The sequence below is a fragment of the Eucalyptus grandis genome, chromosome 5, assembly GCF_016545825.1.
Source record: "Eucalyptus grandis isolate ANBG69807.140 chromosome 5, ASM1654582v1, whole genome shotgun sequence".
Taxonomy (NCBI): Eukaryota; Viridiplantae; Streptophyta; class Magnoliopsida; order Myrtales; family Myrtaceae; genus Eucalyptus; species Eucalyptus grandis.
This window is the reverse complement of record NC_052616.1, coordinates 35,749,446-35,769,312: the sequence shown is the minus strand read 5'-3', so window position 1 is coordinate 35,769,312 and position 19,867 is coordinate 35,749,446. Positions and strand designations below refer to the sequence as shown.

The 19,867-nt window shown below is 39.3% G+C and overlaps 1 protein-coding gene, 1 long non-coding RNA gene and 1 pseudogene across 9 annotated transcripts; 2 read left to right on the top strand and 1 right to left on the bottom strand.

The window, feature by feature from the left end:
- The first annotated feature begins 4,063 nt into the window (after nucleotides 1-4,063).
- Nucleotides 4,064-7,301, top strand: LOC120293867. The gene is made up of 4 exons (XM_039313646.1): nucleotides 4,064-4,458; nucleotides 6,259-6,287; nucleotides 6,431-6,543; nucleotides 6,626-7,301. The coding sequence occupies exons 1-4, from the start codon at nucleotides 4,064-4,066 to the stop codon at nucleotides 7,163-7,165; spliced, it is 1,077 nt and encodes a 358-aa protein (XP_039169580.1). The 3' UTR covers nucleotides 7,166-7,301.
- Nucleotides 7,302-8,815: 1,514 nt separating this feature from the next.
- Nucleotides 8,816-15,655, bottom strand: LOC108959954. 8 transcript variants are annotated; one of them, XR_005551441.1, is made up of 9 exons: nucleotides 15,410-15,578; nucleotides 14,847-14,910; nucleotides 14,668-14,734; nucleotides 14,209-14,286; nucleotides 13,517-13,664; nucleotides 11,701-11,804; nucleotides 11,089-11,228; nucleotides 10,370-10,467; nucleotides 9,307-9,658 (listed from the first exon to the last, which is right to left on the bottom strand). It is a non-coding gene; the product is annotated as an uncharacterized LOC108959954 (long non-coding RNA). The 8 variants fall into 8 exon arrangements; XR_005551443.1 differs by having other exon boundaries at nucleotides 14,873-14,910; XR_005551438.1 differs by lacking the exon at nucleotides 14,209-14,286 and adding an exon at nucleotides 8,816-8,830 and having other exon boundaries at nucleotides 8,968-9,658; nucleotides 14,668-14,910.
- Nucleotides 15,656-17,141: 1,486 nt separating this feature from the next.
- LOC104434602 lies at nucleotides 17,142-19,345 on the top strand (annotated as a pseudogene).
- The last annotated feature ends 522 nt before the right edge of the window (nucleotides 19,346-19,867 follow it).

Genomic DNA, 19,867 nt, shown 5'->3' with positions numbered 1-19,867 from the left:
CATTGGTCATCACTCCATTTGTTAATCATTATGTATTTATGGCGAGGCCCACTTTACACCTTTACTTTATTCCTTCCGTCAATCTCTCTTCTCCCTTGCTATTTGTCTTTGCACCTTCTTCTCCTCTTCCGCAGCCTGTCTTCCCACCTAGAATCCATGAAGAAAAAAAGATCTAGAAAATCCTGGAGAGCATATGTAACTGAAGATTAGGCCCCATGAATAGGACTCCAAAGGTCACACTATAGAAATATTCAACAGCTTCGAGCTATTGTATAACCCACCACTCACTTGCTCGAAGGAGCCTACCTCCACGAGAAGTAAGAGCTGTTCCCTTTGTCTTTCCATCTAAGTTTTTTATATTTTATCGTGAGAAGCTTATGTTTGCGAGAGTTTGGGTTTCAAGCTTAGCTTTTCCTGCTTTGATTTTTTTCTTCTCTTTTTAATCGACGATGGATAGGATTATATACCCCAATTTCTATGTACTTGGATAGCATTCAACTAGAGCGATGCAGAAGATCCCGATTTGCATGTTCACAAAGTTGATAGTTGTAGTCACTGTTTTATTTCGTCCATTTGAGCCACGTAGAGGGTGCCTTTTTGTATATTGACTTTAGCATTTTAATTAAACAAAGTTGAAACATCATCGTCAAAGAATATATCTACTAACGATTCCATTGTGAATTTGTGGCTTCAAATTCTCTAGTAATCTAGAAAACCATTACCATTTGTGATAACATCTCAAGGATGAAGCAAAACAGTGAACAACATGTAGAAGGTGAAGATCACAACCCAATTAAAGAATCGCTTAGTGTACATGTATATCGAATTTTTCGGTATTACTCCCAGCTGAATACTATCCAAATATAGAGAAATTGGTGTGTATTATATATAACCTTCTCCGTCGCTGATTAAAAAAGAAAAGAAAGTTAAGAGCACTAAATTGTAAGTTTCAAAATTCAAATTCGCTCCATCCAAGATCATTAAAAAAAGGGAAAAGCATTGATATGGAGAGAAGGGAACCGAACAGAGCTCACGCTTCTCGGTAAGCACCACGGCGTCGTCGGAATGGAGGAGGTCGTGCTGGGAAAGCCTCAGCGGCCTGGGCTTCAATGATACTCTGTTGAAGAAGTGAAGGCGTGCACGAATTTTGACGGTGAGATCGGGCCTTTTGAGCGTACTTTCAAGCTTGAATAATCCAACAAGGAACGAATTTTCACCGCTTGGATTCACGCTTTTCTGCAAATCACGCTTCACACTCCAATTCGAACTCTAAAATAATCCAACAAGGAACATAATAGAGTTTCTATAGGCTGACAATTAGGATTTCTTTTAACAGTAAGAGATATCCTCGTTTCCTAATAATTCGAATTTTAAAGGATGTACTCTATCTTAAAAGTAGGAAACTCTTCTCTTCTTTTATTGTGATAATATCAAATGAATTTGCTCAATTATCCTCTTTGATTTGAATTTTGATAATATCGAGATTAATTGTTCCTGAGTTTTCTTTTCATAAATTAATCTTCCAATTTGACATTTTAATTATGCAATTTTCAACTCTCCAGCATCCATGAGCATCCATGGTCTTGGCCAAAATTTCATGTCTCTTATGGACTTAGTCTAATTAATCTAATCAAGTTCAAAATCATTCATTTAAATTCATCCGCCACCGGTCCAATTGAAATCAAAATATATGCGGGCATTAACGAAGGCCAACCGATGGCAATTTAGGTTATTAGAAAATCTAACTAAAAAAATTAAGCTATTAAATGAATGCATAATTTATTATTTAAATATTTTAATACTCTTCCTCATGCGTAAGCTGGACTTTGGTCTTAACCAAGGCAAATAGAGGCCTGGAAAATTTGAACTCATGACCTCCTATGATGTTAGATAATTCAATCCAAAAACTTAAATTCTTAGAACATTGGCAATAGTCCGGCCAGAATCTCACACAATCGTCTAGAGAGGCAAGGCAAGAGGTGCACAAAAGAAAAAAAAACAAAAAGATTTGATTCAAGTTGGTTTTAGTTTGAATTGGCACTCTATTTTTCCTATCAATTTCGCTTTGTTGTTGACAAGCATAGCTTAAAAAGCATCTGGTCCACATAAGAGTTGGGCTGTGCAATCCTCATCCACCTAATTGGCATTGATTCTTAGATTTCACTTCATGTTCATTAGCTTTCAAGCAAATTTCGCACCAAAGTAAACTCACATTGCGCAGAGTTTTGGTAATCTAACCTAAAGGCAAAACTGAAACTCAAAAATCAAATACCAACTAGATAGATGTCTAAGTCTGAAATCTTGATATTCCTCACATAAGACATATTCCCCCAACCTTGCTTGGCCCCATTCCTCACAATTTTCCCCTCCTAGAGTTTCTTACGGGGAAGGATCATTCGTTTGAGGCAGGGCTCTGCTGGGCGGTGGGGCCCACACTAAGTCCAAATATCTTGGAGACTTCAAAGTTTTTAATTAAAAAAATATTTCTTTTGCTTGTGAAAATGCATTAAGCGAGTTTGTAAATTATTCGGTGCATTGCATGAGCTTAAACTCATTTTTGGGAAACCTACTGATGTTGGAAGAAACTATTGTATGGGCAATCTTGATTTTTACCAAAACCTCCAACATGTAAACTATTCTTTTCTCCTTATTAGAATCTCCAATGTAAAGGATCAAGGAAGTAACAAGAAGGGTTAGACTGAGAAATTGAGAATACTGTCAATGCACTTCATCTTTCTCATATGTCGTGACCTCCACGAAGCGGGTCAGACCACTTAAGGGTTCGGCTAATGGACTCGTTGAATTTAGACTTAGCTCGGGCTCTCCTAAGCTCATACTAATTCGCGACTTAGGTTTTAGTTCTTAACATGCAAATAAAATTTAACTAAGAGTCGCCACTAATCAGTTTATGGTAAGTCGATTAGGCACCTAAGTAAAATAATAATTATTTTACTCCTACGAACCAGAGACTTTAGATACGAGAACTTAATTACATTAGATTTCTCTAATGCGGTACCATTTTTTTTTTCAAAAATGTTTTTGCAAGCAGTTTGGATTAATTTTGACCTAAATTACTATCATGCAATAGAATGATCACACGGGTGCTCAATCATTATTAAACACTCAACGAATCAAATAAATTGCATCAAAAGAATTAAATGCACAAAGTAAGCAATTATTTTTTGGGTTTTCTAGAAATTAGAACTTTATCATAAAACATGCACTTTAACTACATAACCTAATTATACTAACAAGCTATTTCTAATTAAATGATCCTAACATGCAAACTATTTGACATGCACCTAATTTTTTTGTATTTTTTATTAAAATTCGTAATAAAAATAAAACTTAATTAAACTATCTAAAATAAATGGTTTTCTAACCTAATTTAGGGATTAATTTGAATTAAACCCTATCCTATCTTAGAAAACTATTCTTTTTTTAGAAAAGAGATTATTAAAATGTGCAAATATTATCTAAGACCCTATCTATAAAAATGTTATTTAAATCCAACCCTAATCTATTTAAGAAATTATCAAAATGTGCAATCTAAAAATGCAATCCTAATTCACGAAACCAATATGTTATGATGCAAAATTTGATTTTGATTTTGATTTTTTTTAGTGTTTTTCAAGACAATCAATTATCAGATAAACATGATATCTAAACTAACCAAGATATTCATCAAACGAAGGATTAAAATAGCCAAAAAAATAATCCGTGATCTCGTGGATTAAATTAACAATTTTTTTAACCCTAAATATTGCAATATATGGGAAAGTTCAAAATAATCAAAAATTTGATCCAAAGTCTTACGGGTCAAATTAATAATTATAATGATTTAATAACCAAAACACTATCAAAATGCCCAAAAAATTAATATAATTAAATAATGATCCGATGTCTTACGAATCAAATTAATAATTACAATGATTTTAGACAAAACCCTACGGATAATGCTAAAAAGATTTATGAAATCAACACTTCCAATTTAAATAACTAAACTTAAAAATAAATGAAAAAAAAAAAACTACCTAAGGGGGACTTGGGAACGGCAGCAACGATGGCACCGACTTTCGGAGCTCCGGCGAAGGCTGGGCGGAGGTGCGGCACGGCGACCAGCAAGGTGGCGCAGAGGTGCTGGCCCGAACGGATGCGCAGGCGGAGGCAGAGGGAGCGTCGGCAACTGCTGCGGGCGAGCGACGGAGGTGCTGTTGTGGTGCAACAACGTCAGCGACGTGGGTTCGCCGGAAGGAAGGGGGCAGCCGCAGCGACGATCGGGGCAGGGAGAGCGGCGGAGGCTGCGCAGGCTGCTGGTGCGGGCGTCGGGCACTGGCGTCGGGGGTCAGAGGCGCAGCAGCAGCGGCGAGCGGGCAGAGGTGCTGGCGCGGACGGAGCTCCGGCAACCGTGAAACAGCAGCTGGAATTGCAGGGAGCGGGCCGTTGGGCGGAAGAAGGGTGAGCGACGGCAGACGTGGGGACGAGGGCGGACGCGGGGACGAGCAGTGACAGGTGCTCGCGGCGTCGGCGCGGAGCGGAAGGCGGGTGAGCGACGGTGCTGGTGCAGTGAGCAACGGCGGCCGGCGAGGGCAGGGGCGGAGGCACGGTAACTGGCGAAGCGACGGCGGTGCTCGGAGGCTCGGCTGCCGGAGTTGGGTTGCTGGCGGCGGGTGCAGGGGGTGGCGCGGCAGCGCTGTGCAGGGGAGTCGGCGAGGGGGCTCGGCGGCCGACTCCTTCTTCTTCCTCTCCTTTTGGTTTTTTACTTTTTCTTCTTTTTATTCTCTCTACTCACGTCTCCTCTCTCTGTCTCTGTACCTTTTGATTGACTTTGACCCAACAATAGCTTTTTCTCTTCTTTTTTTTTTTCAAAAGAATGAAGGAAAAGCCCCCCTTGCACGAATTCTTTCTTGCACTCACCTCTTTTTTCAATTCTCGCCTCTCTCACGAATTTTTTTGGCTACGAATTCTCCCCTTCACGAAATTTTCTCTCGAATTTTTCTGCTCTCCCCGGTCACGAAAATTGTGGCTCTCTTTTATAGTGATTTCAGATGCCATTTTTCCATGCTTGAATTTTCGAGTTTCCATCTTTTATTGCATTAATTCAAGACTGTAAATCGGAACGTAATTTCGCAATCAACTCAATTTTGCTCAAATTCCTTTAATTTTATCAAAATTCTTACTCTTAATTTACCCGATTCCCTAAATCTTGATACTCGGCCGGGACTTACTTCCGCATTTACTAAGATTTGAAATTTCCAACTTCCATGCATAATCAATCAGATTGATTTTCCCCTATTTTTTCCTTCTATTTGCGATTTTTATTTTTATTTTTATTTTCTTAGGATTGCCAAAATTAGGTGTCAACATCATCTGTAATTAGAAAATGTCTTTGTTCTCCATCCGATGTTCCCTGCATAAGGTTAAGCTGCTTTGTAATATAGACAAGATCCAGTGTACAAGTGTGAATGTCTTTTTTTTTTTTTTTTTGGTTAAGGTAATGAATAACAAGTGTGAATGTTGTGATTGTGTGATCTTTTGATTAATAGGCGCTTGTTGATTGTAACTTATTTTGAAAATTAATAGTGGACTCCCATCCGTGTTGAGGCTATTATCTGGAGAGCAAACGCAAGTTTGAACATAAAATCGAACCACTATAAATTGCTATGTATTTTATTTCTCCAGTTCATTATTGTCTTTATTAGCACCACTATCACATGATATTTGTTATTAATATTTTATACATACAACCGTCAAAATTTACTTGTTGACTTACATTCGGGGAACGTTTTTCATAACCCACATACTGCTTGTTTAACCTCTTATAGGTTGTACTATTCACCCTGACAAAATATAGCATTTGTTTCATCAATTCAACCATATTTCTCTGGGGAGATTTCCGGCATATGAAAATAACAAGTAAATGAATATTGATAAGTGAGCAGTTAATTTTTTTTATAAGAGCTAGTAACTTTTAACATGCCCATGATATTCGGATATAAATCTTGTTAAAACTGTCAAAACGTGTGATGTTTCCATGGACTGAGGAAACGTCGGGACACGTGCGAATTCCCTCTGCAATACATTGTCCGCCGGCATGTCTGCTACTCGGTCGGCGACAGCAACGCACACGAAGACGTGGCAGGCTTCGGTGCCGAAACGTGGCTTATCTACGAAGCGAACGTGTCCACGGTCCAGAACACTCTGGTTTGCCCTCAACTCTCCTCCATTTGCATCTGCTGCATGTTTGTGTTGTGGCAGTGGCGCTGGGAATGGGTCAAGGCCAGGAAGTGAAGACCCGGACTGATCCCGAAGTCGAAATTCAGGTTTTAAACTCGCTTCTGTCTCTTTTTTACTGTTAATCGAATGGGGTTTGCTAGTTGGTGGCGGAGGGTAGTGAACGAGTGAGGTTGCTGTGGGGTTTTAATTGCAGGAAAAGGGGAGATCTTCTTCTATAGGCCCAAGGTGGAGAGAGATGCAGCCCACGGCGCCGACGACGTGCAGCGCCTTTACATAGTCCTCCGTCCTGAGTCTGGCGAGAGGCCTGTAGAGGAGAAGCAAGATCCTCACTCCAGCAAGGAAGGCTCCGACCCCAATTCCAGCGACAGGGCCACCGTGATTGAAGTAGGACTTGTTGCTTCTTGCAGAGGAATACGACACTTCCACAAGGGGACACCGCCACACGGCTGCAGCCAGAGCGTTGGGGGAGGGAGTGTACCGCATACTGAGACACAAATCCAAGGGGAAGAAAGCGCACACGCATCTCATATACAAGCTCGAATTCCCTCCGGAAGATGAGAAGCAGGAGCCCCAGGAGTCGCTCACCGTCGAAAGAGAAGGGTCCTTCCTCATCCAGATCAAGAACCCCGACCAACACGGTGCCGGCCCTTCCCAGTTAAGGGGACTCCAGAGCAAGCGCAAGGCGGTGTTCCCCGCCCACCTGCAAGGGCAGTTCGGGCAGCTGAGGTACAGCCTGGCCGACCCGCCGTACTTCCTGAACTACGAAGGGTGTGAGTTGCTACTGATATCGGCATCGGACGACATAGAGGAGGAGCTGGGGTTAGAGCTCAAAGCGGAAGGAGAGGCCGATCCCTCCTGTTCCGATCTGCTCGAGACGTTCGGGGAAATTGCACCCGTTGATGCCCTCCTCAGGGGCACCTGGGTCTGAATTTCAATCTTTCTGACAGTTTTTGGTCTGTGTTTAACTAGGGAGACCCGTTTCTTGTTTATACTGCAGTTGGGCACGTGTAATATATTTGGTATCCCTGATGTCAATCTTGCAATATAATCTGATTTCATGGAAATTATGTAGTATAAATTGATCTAGCGAAAAAAGAAACTGTATTTGGAAAATCACCGTATTTTATTTAAAAAAGTTCGTGCGTTGCCATGCACAGTGTGGATTTTCAATCAATAGAAAAAGAAAGAAAAAGATATATGAGAGCCACTTGTGCTGACTCCATTGGGCCGGGGCCTAATACTGCCCTCTCTCACTCGGGCCGCTACCTTCGCTGTAGCCCGGGTGAGAGAGAGGGGGGGACTGTGTTTATCGTTATTTTCCTTAAAACACATAAAAATAATTCAACGTTATTATGATAGAATCGCAGAACAATGTTATCATAAATTAGAAAGAATTGACATTGAAGCACTGCTTGAATTATAAAATTTAATAGAAAAATTATATCTAATAAGTGACTTTCATACAAACTGTTGTGCTATTCAGTGAAAAATCACAATAATATTATATTTGTTTATGTAAATATAAAATAAAATAATTATATTTCAAGCAACATGTCACATTATTAATTGACTCAGGAAAATGTATTAAACACAAATCATTGAAGTACTTTCAACCGAATATAATATGACATGTTGTCTACACGTGTATAATTGGTTTGCTTCTTTCCAATAGTGCGAGTATTTTTCTGTAAGTTCAATGCATTGGAGATAATTTTTTTATTAAAAATCACATATGTGAGTATACTTCACGTAAAGTGAGCATTTTCCTAATAGAGTTCTTCCCCAACTAATGAATATGAATGTTGACACCAGCCATTGTAATACTTTGGTAAGGTATTATAATTGTAAATTGTTTCCATGTAATCTGACATGGACATCGAGTTTTTCCACAAATTAAACCCCCCCCAAAAAAAAAAAAGGAAAAGAGTTTAAGTTTGTCATTTTGTTAACTTTATTATTTAATTGCATTTAAATAATGATGCACTTATAAAGCACATCAATTAATGAGTAAAGCCACAACAACTAAATTACATTTAATAAAGCATTTTTTTTTTTATCAAATTTAATAAAGCACTTTACACGATACATGTTCTGTCCATTTAATAATCAAGATATATTAAAGTTTATTTTATTTTTTAAAATTATTTAAGGGGTCGCTAATCTGATTGTGGGCCCCATATGCAAGGAAATTAAAATTTTGTTTATTTTGCAGAAAATGAATAATTTTTACATATTTTCTTTAAAATGATTGCTTAAATTACCTACAAAAATAAATGAACGAAAATATTTTCATCGTCAACGATAAGGTTTAGATATAAATTATTGTTAATAATGAAAACATTTTTCATTGACTAATTATTTGAAAAGACACAAGTGATCACTTTTTTAAAAAATATTTTTCAAATTATTCATTTCTCTCAAAACAAATGAAGTCTATATTGATTTGTCAATATTTACATGTCATCCAACCACTTCTTTCACATTTCTCCTAAAAGTAGACAAGGTCTTGTTATCTTCCACAAATTTCCTTTTGATGGATAACTGCCGGTCAACTTCGGCTTGTCACGTGGTTGATTATCTATTCTTCTGACATCTGCCCAAATTTATAAGAATATATAAACAGATTATGATCTAAAATTACCATCTTTTCGGCAAATGTTCTTGTATTTCTAGGTTTAACTAGAATTGATAAATAAATAAATAAAAACTCAAATTTGGACTTTTCATTACCAGAAGAAAAGAGGCATCTTGTACCCGATTGAAGAATAAGGAAAGCACGTTGAGGTAAGAAGCAACTGCCAATTGGCTCTGGACCAAGCAAATAATGAAAATTTTAATATACTTGTGGGGCCACACGTGATAAACACGGTCTCCACGTGACCTATCAAATCACTGAGATTTTCTCAGTCAACAATGATCAAGACATTAATTGACTCATCAATACTATAAATTCAACTATTTATGCTGAAGAAAGAACAGAGAATTCTTGAATTTTTTCCCTGCCGCTGGGAAAGAATTTCTTCTTCAGTTCAAGTTCAGGACATAATTGTTATAACTGGGAAGCTCAAATCCAGTCAATGCAATTCTTTCCCAAGAAATCCATAATCATTGTCACGGATCACACATGACATAGGCCAGAACCATAAAGCTCAAAATGATCAATAGTGCACCAAGAATTACCTCAAAGTTCAAAAAACTCATATCAAACTACATCGCAAAATATGTAGACAAAAATTAACCTCAGAAAACTGATGCGTGTATAGGTTTATGCTGTAAAATTATCTAAACAATCTGATAATCAAGTTAAAGCATGGAATCACTGGTGATCACATCTGCAACCCTTTGTAGACACATGAACATCCTGGCAAAAACTGATATGGACATGCATCACACTTCCTTCCTCAGATCCCTTGACGAAATTCTGTGATTAGAAGAGCAGTAAATGGCACATGCATTATCAGTCAGAGTGCATCCAATCATTTGAAGACACTTCGTGGAATGCTAACAACATTTACACAAATCTCTACACTTAAAAGGGCTGTTTCTAAAATGTTTTAACGTCTTGAGACAAAATAATTAACACTAATTGTTTCTGCCATATCACAAACTAGAGAGAATCTTACTATGCTAGAACCAGCACAATAATGTCACATTCAGATTTGTGCTTTATCACAAAACTACAGTTCAAAAGTTATCTTGCAAATAGTTAACTTCAAGAGTGGGAGCTACCTTGAAGTGAAAGTTTGACATAGCTTATAGTCAAATGAACAGATTAACTGAGAGGAATAAGAACAATGAACACTATGATCAGAGTAAACCAAGAATCAGTAATGAAGAGCAATGACTTATGTTCTTCCTCATTGTGATTGACAACAATCATACAAGTAAATCTATAGCTATAGGTATACTCTGATCTTAACATGAGTATCCCATCAAACTGTCACAGCAAGAATCATTGCCACAGTGCCCTAATCTGGCACAACCTATAATATAAAAGGTCGCACCATGTACACACTAGTTATATGCATGAGTAACTGATAATCATTCGATATGCATCAGAGGTGCATCATATCACCATACATGTGTACATGATGTTCATAAAAGAAAGGAATCGTAAGTTTAAAGGTTTTACCTAGTTGTGCAAAGGCATGAGAGTGTTCAACAGGATGAATCAATGCAGGCAGATCTAATGAGAAGCATGATTTACCCGTGACCTGAGAGGCTTTGAAGCTGAAAATCAAATATTAGCATTTAGCATATCTATAAGATAAACAAATCATAGATTCCACAATGTCATTAACAAAAAATGAATGGAAAAGAAGGGGAAGAAAGGCAAAGAGAAATGATATTTATGGAATAGGGTTCTACAAAACAGAGAAGAAACATGAACCAAATTGATTTTATCACTACAAAGACAAATTATTTCAAGGCCATGTTTTCTGTATGCAATGAGTTTCCAAAGCATACTAACTATCTCGGATGCATGTAAAGATTATGATCTGATTGCACTCGAAGAGCTCTTATTGAAGAATCGCTCGACCAAGAACCATGTATGTATAGCAGTTAGGGATCAAGGAAGAAGATATTTCTCTCAAACAAGTCTAATCAAAGAATTCTCAACAATGAAGACACTACACTTCATCTTTTTCCTTAATCTCATATGGCAATGTGGCTAGGAATACCCAGTCTAAAGTAAAGCCACATGTGATAAGCAGGGCATCTGAAAATTGGCAAAAAGAGAGACGGGGCATCTGAAACTCAACCTTTGTTTCCTGGGCAAATTCTACACATTTGCATAGCAATTATTAAATGGCTGAGCACTCCTAGCGTCAGTTTGGATAGCGTACTTACCATCTCAAGATAAACACCTTATTTTTTATGGATGCTTGCAATTTCATTAACGCTCTGTCATTACATGATATTCCTCTGGGCCAGCTTCATTTCTCTTGGATGTAAGGATACAACAACATATCTTCACTACAGCGAACGATCTATAGAGAGAGAGAGAGAGAGAGAGAGAGAGAGAGTTGTTCAGCATAATATGCAATCACTGAAAGGCCCAACAACAATTCTTTTCCAGCTATATGAGAGAATTGGTTTAAAAGTACAAAGAGAAAAATCTTCCCAAATTCTTTTTAATCAATATGGAAGAGGATGAGTGCAAGGAAGACTGTAGAATTTGAGTTGAAAAGAGAACTTATTCCGCAGAAGGGTCTTTAGGAAGATGTTGCTAGCAGACTCAATGCTCAACTTCATTGATTGAAAAGGCAAACTTTGGTTCAAAGAGTAGAATTGCTCTATTATGCTCATAGAAGCCTCTTAAAAAGTGTAATTAACTGTGGGTCCATTGAAAAAGAACTATCATTTCCCTTAAGTTACCTCATGTAAATAGGTGCTAACAGCAGTATTATAACATTGTTATACACAATTCAATTGGTTAAAATGGTCGGTTGCCGTTCATACCATTAGGGTTTCCTTGTTCATAAAAATCTCACGGAGAAGAAATTGCTTCTGATGCCATTATACCTCCACAACATTTGAAACCCTTTGATCAAGAATTCCCATTCCTGCAAGAGCAACAAGAATAAAGTTGGAAACATTCATAATAGCCAGACACTTGAAAGGGGGAACATAGATGAAATTTCTGTGGAAACTAGCCAATATTTCCAATGATTCTGCATTTTTACCTAGCTCATCAGCTTGAAACCAGAGACAGGTTCCATTAGCAAAACGTTTCCATATTTCATGCTGGAGATAATTTAGTAGACTAATTGACAAAGCACTTTGCAAAAGAAGGTACTATCTGAACAAAATCAAATTTGCCAATAAAGGAATGTGTCTAACTTAAGACGTATACATTTTGGTCCTAAGAATATCAAATTTGCCAAATGCCTACTCCAGGAAATAGCTTTTCATGCAAGCAAATTATCTGTGTAGTGTACCATTTGCTTCAATTGACAGTAACTAAACTCTACTAAGTGGTGTTGACCGTGGCAAAATTCCAGCATCAGATTTTAAAGAGGTGTGTGTTTGGGGTAACTATGGCTTATAATTTTTTACCTTAACAATGCCTTAGGGTTGTTCTATAATTTATCATTGACATAAAACTTAATGTCCTCGAAGAACAAACAACACTTTGTAAATAGGGTGATACTTCGGGGCTCTTAATATGGATGGGCAACTTTTGTTCAGAGAGATATTGGCACCGGTGATCTGATTGAGAGAAGATTTGGAGATGACTTCTTTACTAGTATTGGCTAGGATGGGTTTCAATCAGCCATAAATTCCAAGCATTGCATATGAACCACGCTCACTGTTATAACAACTGTCTCATTCTCTCCATCATGAAACTATGCAATAATTAGGGCTAGTTTTTAAGCTCCAGAGAAAGGAACTTGAGCTAGGCAGTCCTTTATCTGCAAGATGAATCCTCTTGCTTGATGTCGTATTCAGAAAGGCAATGAGCTAGCTCATGTTTCCCACAATACTTTTGACTCATGATCAAATTACTAAGAGCAGCATAACTACAAATTTCAAGCTCTAAAAGCCAGAGTTTTCATGGTTGGTTTTTGCCCTAAATTTTTTATTAATTGCATCTTCAGTAATCTCTTGCTTCTTCCCCCTGTAATTGAGCTTGTTCTTTTAAATCTAATCCTTAAACAGAAAAACAATGTCCACAATCTATATTAGCTATTACAAATCACAATGAATGAGATCCTGTTTCGCTACGTTTTAACTTTTACATCTACAAAGTCTTGAGGGAAAAATTGATGACTTCTAAACAAGCTTCTAACACATAATGTTAGAACATGGCAGCATCAGACAGAAGAAAAATTATATTGGAAACACAAGCCATACACCACAATCAAGCAAACACATGCTCTCATGTATGCAAGAAGAACTGCAACTAGCAAACACGAAAAGAGATTTCCTTATCAAGTACATGGCCCTTGGCATATCGAAAGCATAATTTCCTCACACTTGAAATATCGCATTTCCTTGAAGATACTATATTTCTCAATTTAATCATGATATCAGTTAAGACATCAAAAAATCTCACTGCACTAAAAAAGTAGCAAGTCCCAGAATTGTAACTTTCAGGGCAAATAAAAAGAATACAGAAATGTCAAACAAGTCGCCAAGAATTTAAGAAAAAGGAAATAAAGCAGGAAAAGAAAGAATTAATATAAACATGACTTCTCGACGTTTTCAGAAACTCCGTTTTCTTCCATTTAAACAATGAAAAGGTCAGAAAAGATGGATAATCAGTTCCACAAACCTCCATTTATTTTCAGTATGCGCGGTTCACATGTCCCATAAAGAGAGCATACTGAAAACTTTTCTGCAACTTCTGCAGCCAATAATCCAGTCCATTGCCACTATTCAAGAACAATATCAAGAGCTTCCATCTCTACATGTCTTGTTGCCTTTGAAAGCACAAGGAGAAAACAACGCAACCATATCAAACTTAGGAGCTTTGTCGAGAGACAGTTGCCCTTAGCGTAGTTTCAACATAAATTCAGAAAATGCATTCCATAAGAAATGTGTTCTCCTTTAAGCTAACTGATTGAAAGTATATATGAGATTGATCAAGGCATACACTACGTGAATTCAACAAGTTTTGCTCGCTTGAAGTTGCTGCAAATCTTACATGGAAAAAGAGGCTTCTTATAGGATTAGCCACCTCCAACTTTTCTAACAGTATTTTCATATATACCCCTATAGCAAGGAACCTTTTTTTTTTTTTTCTTATTATGCTCCACAAGATACTAAAAGGGCCAGATAATCTTCGCATCAACTATTCATTACTGTCCACAAAACCATTTATAGCAGTGTGCCATCACCGCATAACTATCAAAGATTACAGCAATAGACTATTACATAAGAGATGATCTCTACCAGAAACCAGGCTTAAACTATGTGTAAATATGGTCATTGTATGAAGAAATGTCCCAAGGAGCAGGTTCTTACATCTCAAAAGGCAATACAATGCTCACGGCGCATTTTTATACCAAAATGAGTATACCAATAGTCTAGCTGACATAAGGCCTACAAAAACAGTGGTAGGAACTTCACAAAAGCAAATAAAGACCATAATATTGTTCCAGACAGAGAAAAATGGCAAATGAAAAACGTGAAACATTAGGCATAATAAAGCAAGATTTTAGTTATTGTTAGCAGTATATTTTATGAAAGAATAATGGGAACATCACCCTTTATAGCCTAATAATGCATAAAGAAATCCACTCATTAACAGATTTGGTCCAATGTTGTTTTATCATCTATTAAAGAAATACTTACGAGAGAAACATGAAATGATCAATAATAAACTACGAGTGGATAATTTGAGGGTATCAATCCATAGCAATAACAAAGTGCTCTTTGGGCCAAAATTTAAAGAAAGGGGTGGGGAAGTACTGATAATCATACATTTCGTGTCTCACTAGTCGGGTTTCTTCTTGCTGCAATAACATGCCCATCCTCAACAATCACACAGCTGTTCAATCAAAGTATTACACAAATAAAGCACAATCTGAAATCATTCGCCAATTAAGACTGAAATACCAATCATCGTAATTAGCAAATAACATAACATATCTGAAATGCACCTGTTTTCCAAAAACTAGTTTCTTACCCAACTGGAACTTCAAGGCCGTCGAAAGCAAGTTTCGCCTATTAAAAGAAAAGCAAAGAGGTCTTGTTACTTGTTTGGAGAAAACAATATGAGGATAAGAATAAGAAATTATCTCATTAAGGCATGCATGCATACAGGCAATTCAAGAGGAAAGCAGCATCAAGTTGCCAGCAATAGATATATTTCATTATCAATATGTAGCTACTTATGGAATGAATGCATGTTTCATAGCTATATAATAAATACCTTACAGGTCCTCCATAATATTCTGATCACAAACTTCCAGAAATGACTGTCACCGCACACTCAACCTCTAATTGAGATGCAAATTCCACCTACCGTTAGACTGATATAGCTCTAACAACACTAAAGCGAAAACAGCAACTAATTTGAGAAACTACAAGTTGCTCATTCTAGTGTTATCATCGGTACCTGGGAGCTTATGTTTCATTACTATACATCTACATTTCCTAGACACCTCAAAAGCGCTCTCTCTCTCTCTCTCTCTCTCTAGAAAGAAAGAAAGAATCGTCCTACCTTCTAGGGATTGTCCCTGATTTTGCAGCGTGCAACGTCGCTTACCATTGAATTCACTACCAAGCATCGACAAACTAAACTTCCGAAGAGAACACTCATTCAGCGTCTCTTGAACAAATTCAACGACACATTCTTCAAGTTCCCGTGCAACTCCAAAGCACCAAACGAATCAAATTCAAAATCCGCTCAAGTATTGCATCGACTCGATACAACTGGATGTGCCAGCGTTACCCGATCTATATAGCAAGCCGCACGAAGCCGGGAACCTCGGGAGAGAATCGTTCCCCGAAGAAGCTACGCCACCGGTTCCCATGGCGTCGGTCGGCAGCGGTGGTCGTCCATCGCCTCCGCTCGCCGGCCTCCGTCGCCCGTCGGTTCGCTAGGGACTTCTTCTATCGGTCGCCTCTGCTTGCCAAGTGGCGATCTTGCATTTGTCAGAGATCGCCGGTGTCCGACGGAAGATGGTGGAGCTCGAAAAGAGGATTTAGCCAAAAGGAAGAACTACAAACAAAGAAAAGAGATAAAAAGAGAAGGCACAATTACAGAATTTTATTTATAAGTTTCTTTTATTTCGTGGGGAAAGGAAAACGAGAAGGAACGAGAAGAAAGGAGGCATTGTAATGAAGATCAGCGGGAGTTCACTCACCGTACGAATTACTTCCTTAACAAGTTTCCATCATTCTCCAAGTCTTCCAAGTCATCCGACAAGTCTTCGAAGTCATCGAGAAAATATTAGGTACGTGAGACGTTCCAACCTGGCAAACAAGAAGGCGCTCGGAGGACGACACGTGTCCTCGTGTCAGGCGCCATTTTGAAAAATTTTCGGACTGATTGACTGAGGGTTTCTTCTTCTTCCGAGTCTCTTTCTTCGCGCCTCGCGCGGGAGGACTTGGTCCGTCTCTCTCCCCGTTCTCCTCTCTCTCCTCTCTGTCTCTCTCCCTCCGCCTCCGCTGGTTGCTTCCATCGCCCCCACCCGACGCCGACTCCGACGCCGATGCCGACGCCGCCGACGCTCCTCCGCCTCCCTCTCGCGACGTCCGCTCTGCTCTCTCTCTCCCCCTCCGCGAAGTCGTGCCTCTCTTCCAGCGAAACGACGAGCTCGACGGCGCCGGCGACGGCGACGAAGCAGAAGACGGAGACGAAGAAGCAGAAGCGCGCGCGCTCGGGGTTCTACCGTTCTGGACATTATCCAAGAAAACAGACACGCGATCCACAACACAAAAATGTCCACTGTCTTCTTTTCCGTCTCTCCATCCTCTCCTTCATTCCTTCCTCAATTCCATTTCAAATCCTTCAAACACTTGTCTCCCCTCAAGACCACCCTCAAAGGACCTCTCTTTTCCACAACTACTCGTTCCTCGCTCCATGTTGACCCCCTCGAGTCCGATCCGCCATTGCCACCTTCCGTCCGGACCTTCTGGAAGTGGCTCGCCGAGGAGGGCGTGGTCTCTTCGACGTGCCCGGTTCGCCCGGCTTACGTTCCCGAAGGCCTCTGCCTCGTCGCTCGGTGAGACATTGCTCAAGATGAAGTTGTCGTGAAGGTCCCCAGGAGGTTGTGGATCAACCCGGACACCGTTGCTGCTTTAGAGATTGGCTATCGCTGCACCGATTTGAAGCCCTGGGTGGCTGTCTCTCTCTTCTTGATAAGGGAGAAGATGAGGGGCAACTCGCCGTGGCGGTTCTATATTGATATATTGCCGGAGCGAACCGACTCGACATTGTATTGGTGGGTATCATGTTTGCTTTGGGAATCCTATAAAAAATTTAAGACTTGTTATTAATTCTATTGGATAGTCTAAGATTGTGGGGTGGTTAGTTGTGTGCTTCTGTTTTCTGGTTCCAGGGCAGGTCAGAAGAAGAGCTTGCAGAGATAAAAGATCCGCGTGGTTTCTCCATCGCAGACGTCCCTTGCTCTATGTGCCTTTTTTTAATTGCCTTGTCTCTCGATATCAACGAATGAACCTTTTTTTTTTTTTCGCGGAATCATCCAGGAACCTTACTATTGCGGATGACCAGGGAGACGAAAGAGCATGTAGAGAGTCAATACCATAAAGTAAAAGAAGAAATCATATCGCAGCATGAGCAGCTGTTTCCATCTTCTATTACGCTGGATGGGTTTCTTTGGGCATTTAGCATGCTGAGATCAAGGGCATTCTTTCACCTTAGGGGCCAACTTGTTATGCTTCCACTTGTGGATTTAGTAAGTCAATCGATCTTTCCTATTCTAAATCGATAATGAACTTGTCTGCATTTCTTTCGGGCTTAATCAGTCTGCCAGAAAATTTATGAATCCCATATTATTTATGTGCATCAGATTAACCACAGCGCTAGCGTAACGAGAGAAGATAATGCAGAGGAGATTAATGAACCAGCAGGTCTTTTTTCTTGGGACCTCCTTTTCTGTTTGAAGTCAACAGTACTTGTCAAAGAGGGTGAGCAGGTAAACCTCTTAAGCCTGTTGAACTTATTCAGTAATTGATGATCCACTTGACATATTACGAATATGATATCACTCTCAACACACCGCATATCTTTTTCCCTGTCAGTCACAGAGAAATGAATCTTAACCTAATTGAACTGTAGTAATTAACAAATTGATTACCTGTCGAGAAATCCCCAGAGGTCGAGAAAGTTTCATTTGATTACCCAGAAATGATATTGCACAAGCCTCATCCGGTAGGGCAGTGATTTGTGACCATTCATTGTGACTAACAGAATCCTGGGACAGGTTTTCATCCAGTATGGATTAAAGAAGAGCAATGCTGACTTGGCTTTTTATTATGGGTTTGTGGAACCAAATACCAATCGCGACTCGTACACACTTACATTCAACATATTTGAGTCGGACCCCTTCCATTGGGAGAAGCTTGATATTGCAGCAGCCAATGATTTGGGTGAGACAGCATACTTAGATCTTTTTATGGACCGTCCTCTTCCACCAGCAATTCTTTCATATCTGCGGCTTGTGGCACTTTAAGAAACAGATGCATTCCTCCTGGAACCTGTCTACAAGAAATCTATCTGGAAAACTCTCGAATTACCGGTTAGTCATGTGAATGAGGAGCTGGTATGCAAGATGGTCATAGATGCCTGTGAATCAGCTCTTTCAGGCTACCGCACCACAGTTGAACAGGTACATGTAACATTCTGATTTCCACTTGGGTAATTTTGTTAGGATGGTTTCTCCTGGGGAATTGGTTTGGTTGGACTTCGCTGAACCATACAGGGTTAAAATGGCCTAGCTGAGAGTTCTTTAGCATGTCGTCTCTATCCTGAAATCAATCATGGTAGTAAACTTTTTTGGTAGCTAAGGGTATGATAATCTCATGTTTGTTAGTCTCAATGCCAAATGTGGCAAAATGTTTTAGATTGTCGGAATTAGCCAAGTCATTTTACAGTTCTAGTATTTGCAGAGCGTTCACATTTCCCGATCTAAGCCCAGTGAAACTAAAAGTAGGGAAGTCTAAGAAAACGAAGCGCTAAAACCTCTGTCAATGATCACATTTGTACATATCTATGCATCTTTTTGTCTCTGCTGCAAAAAGTTTGGCAACTCTTAGATGAGGTTATTTTGTTTTCTCCTGAAAGCTGTAGAAGCAAATCCCACCTAATTGCTCTATGCTTTCCCCCATTCAAATGCAATGACTTGCAGGACGAGAAGCTAATTCTGGAAGGAAACCTTGGTTACAAACTTGAGATAGCCGTGAGGGTTAAGAGTAGGTGAGAAGCGGGTGTTGCAGCAAATTGAGGGTATTGTCAAGGAGAAGGAAGCTCAATTGGATAAAGCTTGAGTATTACCATGAGAGGAGATTGAAGGAGCTTGGTCTGGTTGGTGAGGAAGGCGAAACTTATTGCCAGCCTAAGAAGGATTCTATACCCACCTTATAGAGCCAGTACGCAAGTTTAATCTTGCGGTTGCCTTGAGGTTGTTTTTAAAAGTGAAACAAACTGTAGAAACTTTTTCCTACTTCCGGAGTATGCAAGGGATGGTAAGCAAAATCAGTGTATTTATCTGTTGTATCAAGTCTTAAACATTACAGACTCAGCTTAGATGGATCGACAATTTGTGTACCGTACTCTGGCGAGTGAGTTCCCATTTGGATGAAGTTCTGAGGGAACAAAAGAAACTACAGGGATTTGTATTAGTTCTGCCAATTTTCATTGAGTAGGTAAAGAACCAAACTTCCGCAGTTCTGTTTGTATCGTGGTTCGTGGCATTGCTTTGCCAGAAGAAACGATCACTGGTTCGGTATGTAAATTGACCAAATCTCTTTGAAGAGCACATTAAGTTGCATCACTGTGTCCCTACAAATTTGTGATCGCAGGGTGCGCTCTCTTACTTCCATGTAACAGTCAAAAAGTGAAGCTCAAAGAAATGTTGCTTCGCCGAATGTTGCTACCCCCATATAAATTTAGGTTTGGCTACAGTTGGCTTCGTTTACTATCTTACTCAAAACC

Coding starts and splice junctions, on each gene's coding strand:
- LOC120293867 (XM_039313646.1), top strand. CDS start 4,064: ATGGCACCGACTTTCGGAGCTCCGGCGAAGGCTGGGCGGAGGTGCGGC. Junction 4,459..6,258: donor GGCCGTTGGGCGGAAGAAGG/GTGAGCGACGGC, acceptor GTGTTGTGGCAG/TGGCGCTGGGAATGGGTCAA. Junction 6,544..6,625: donor CTGAGTCTGGCGAGAGGCCT/GTAGAGGAGAAG, acceptor TGATTGAAGTAG/GACTTGTTGCTTCTTGCAGA.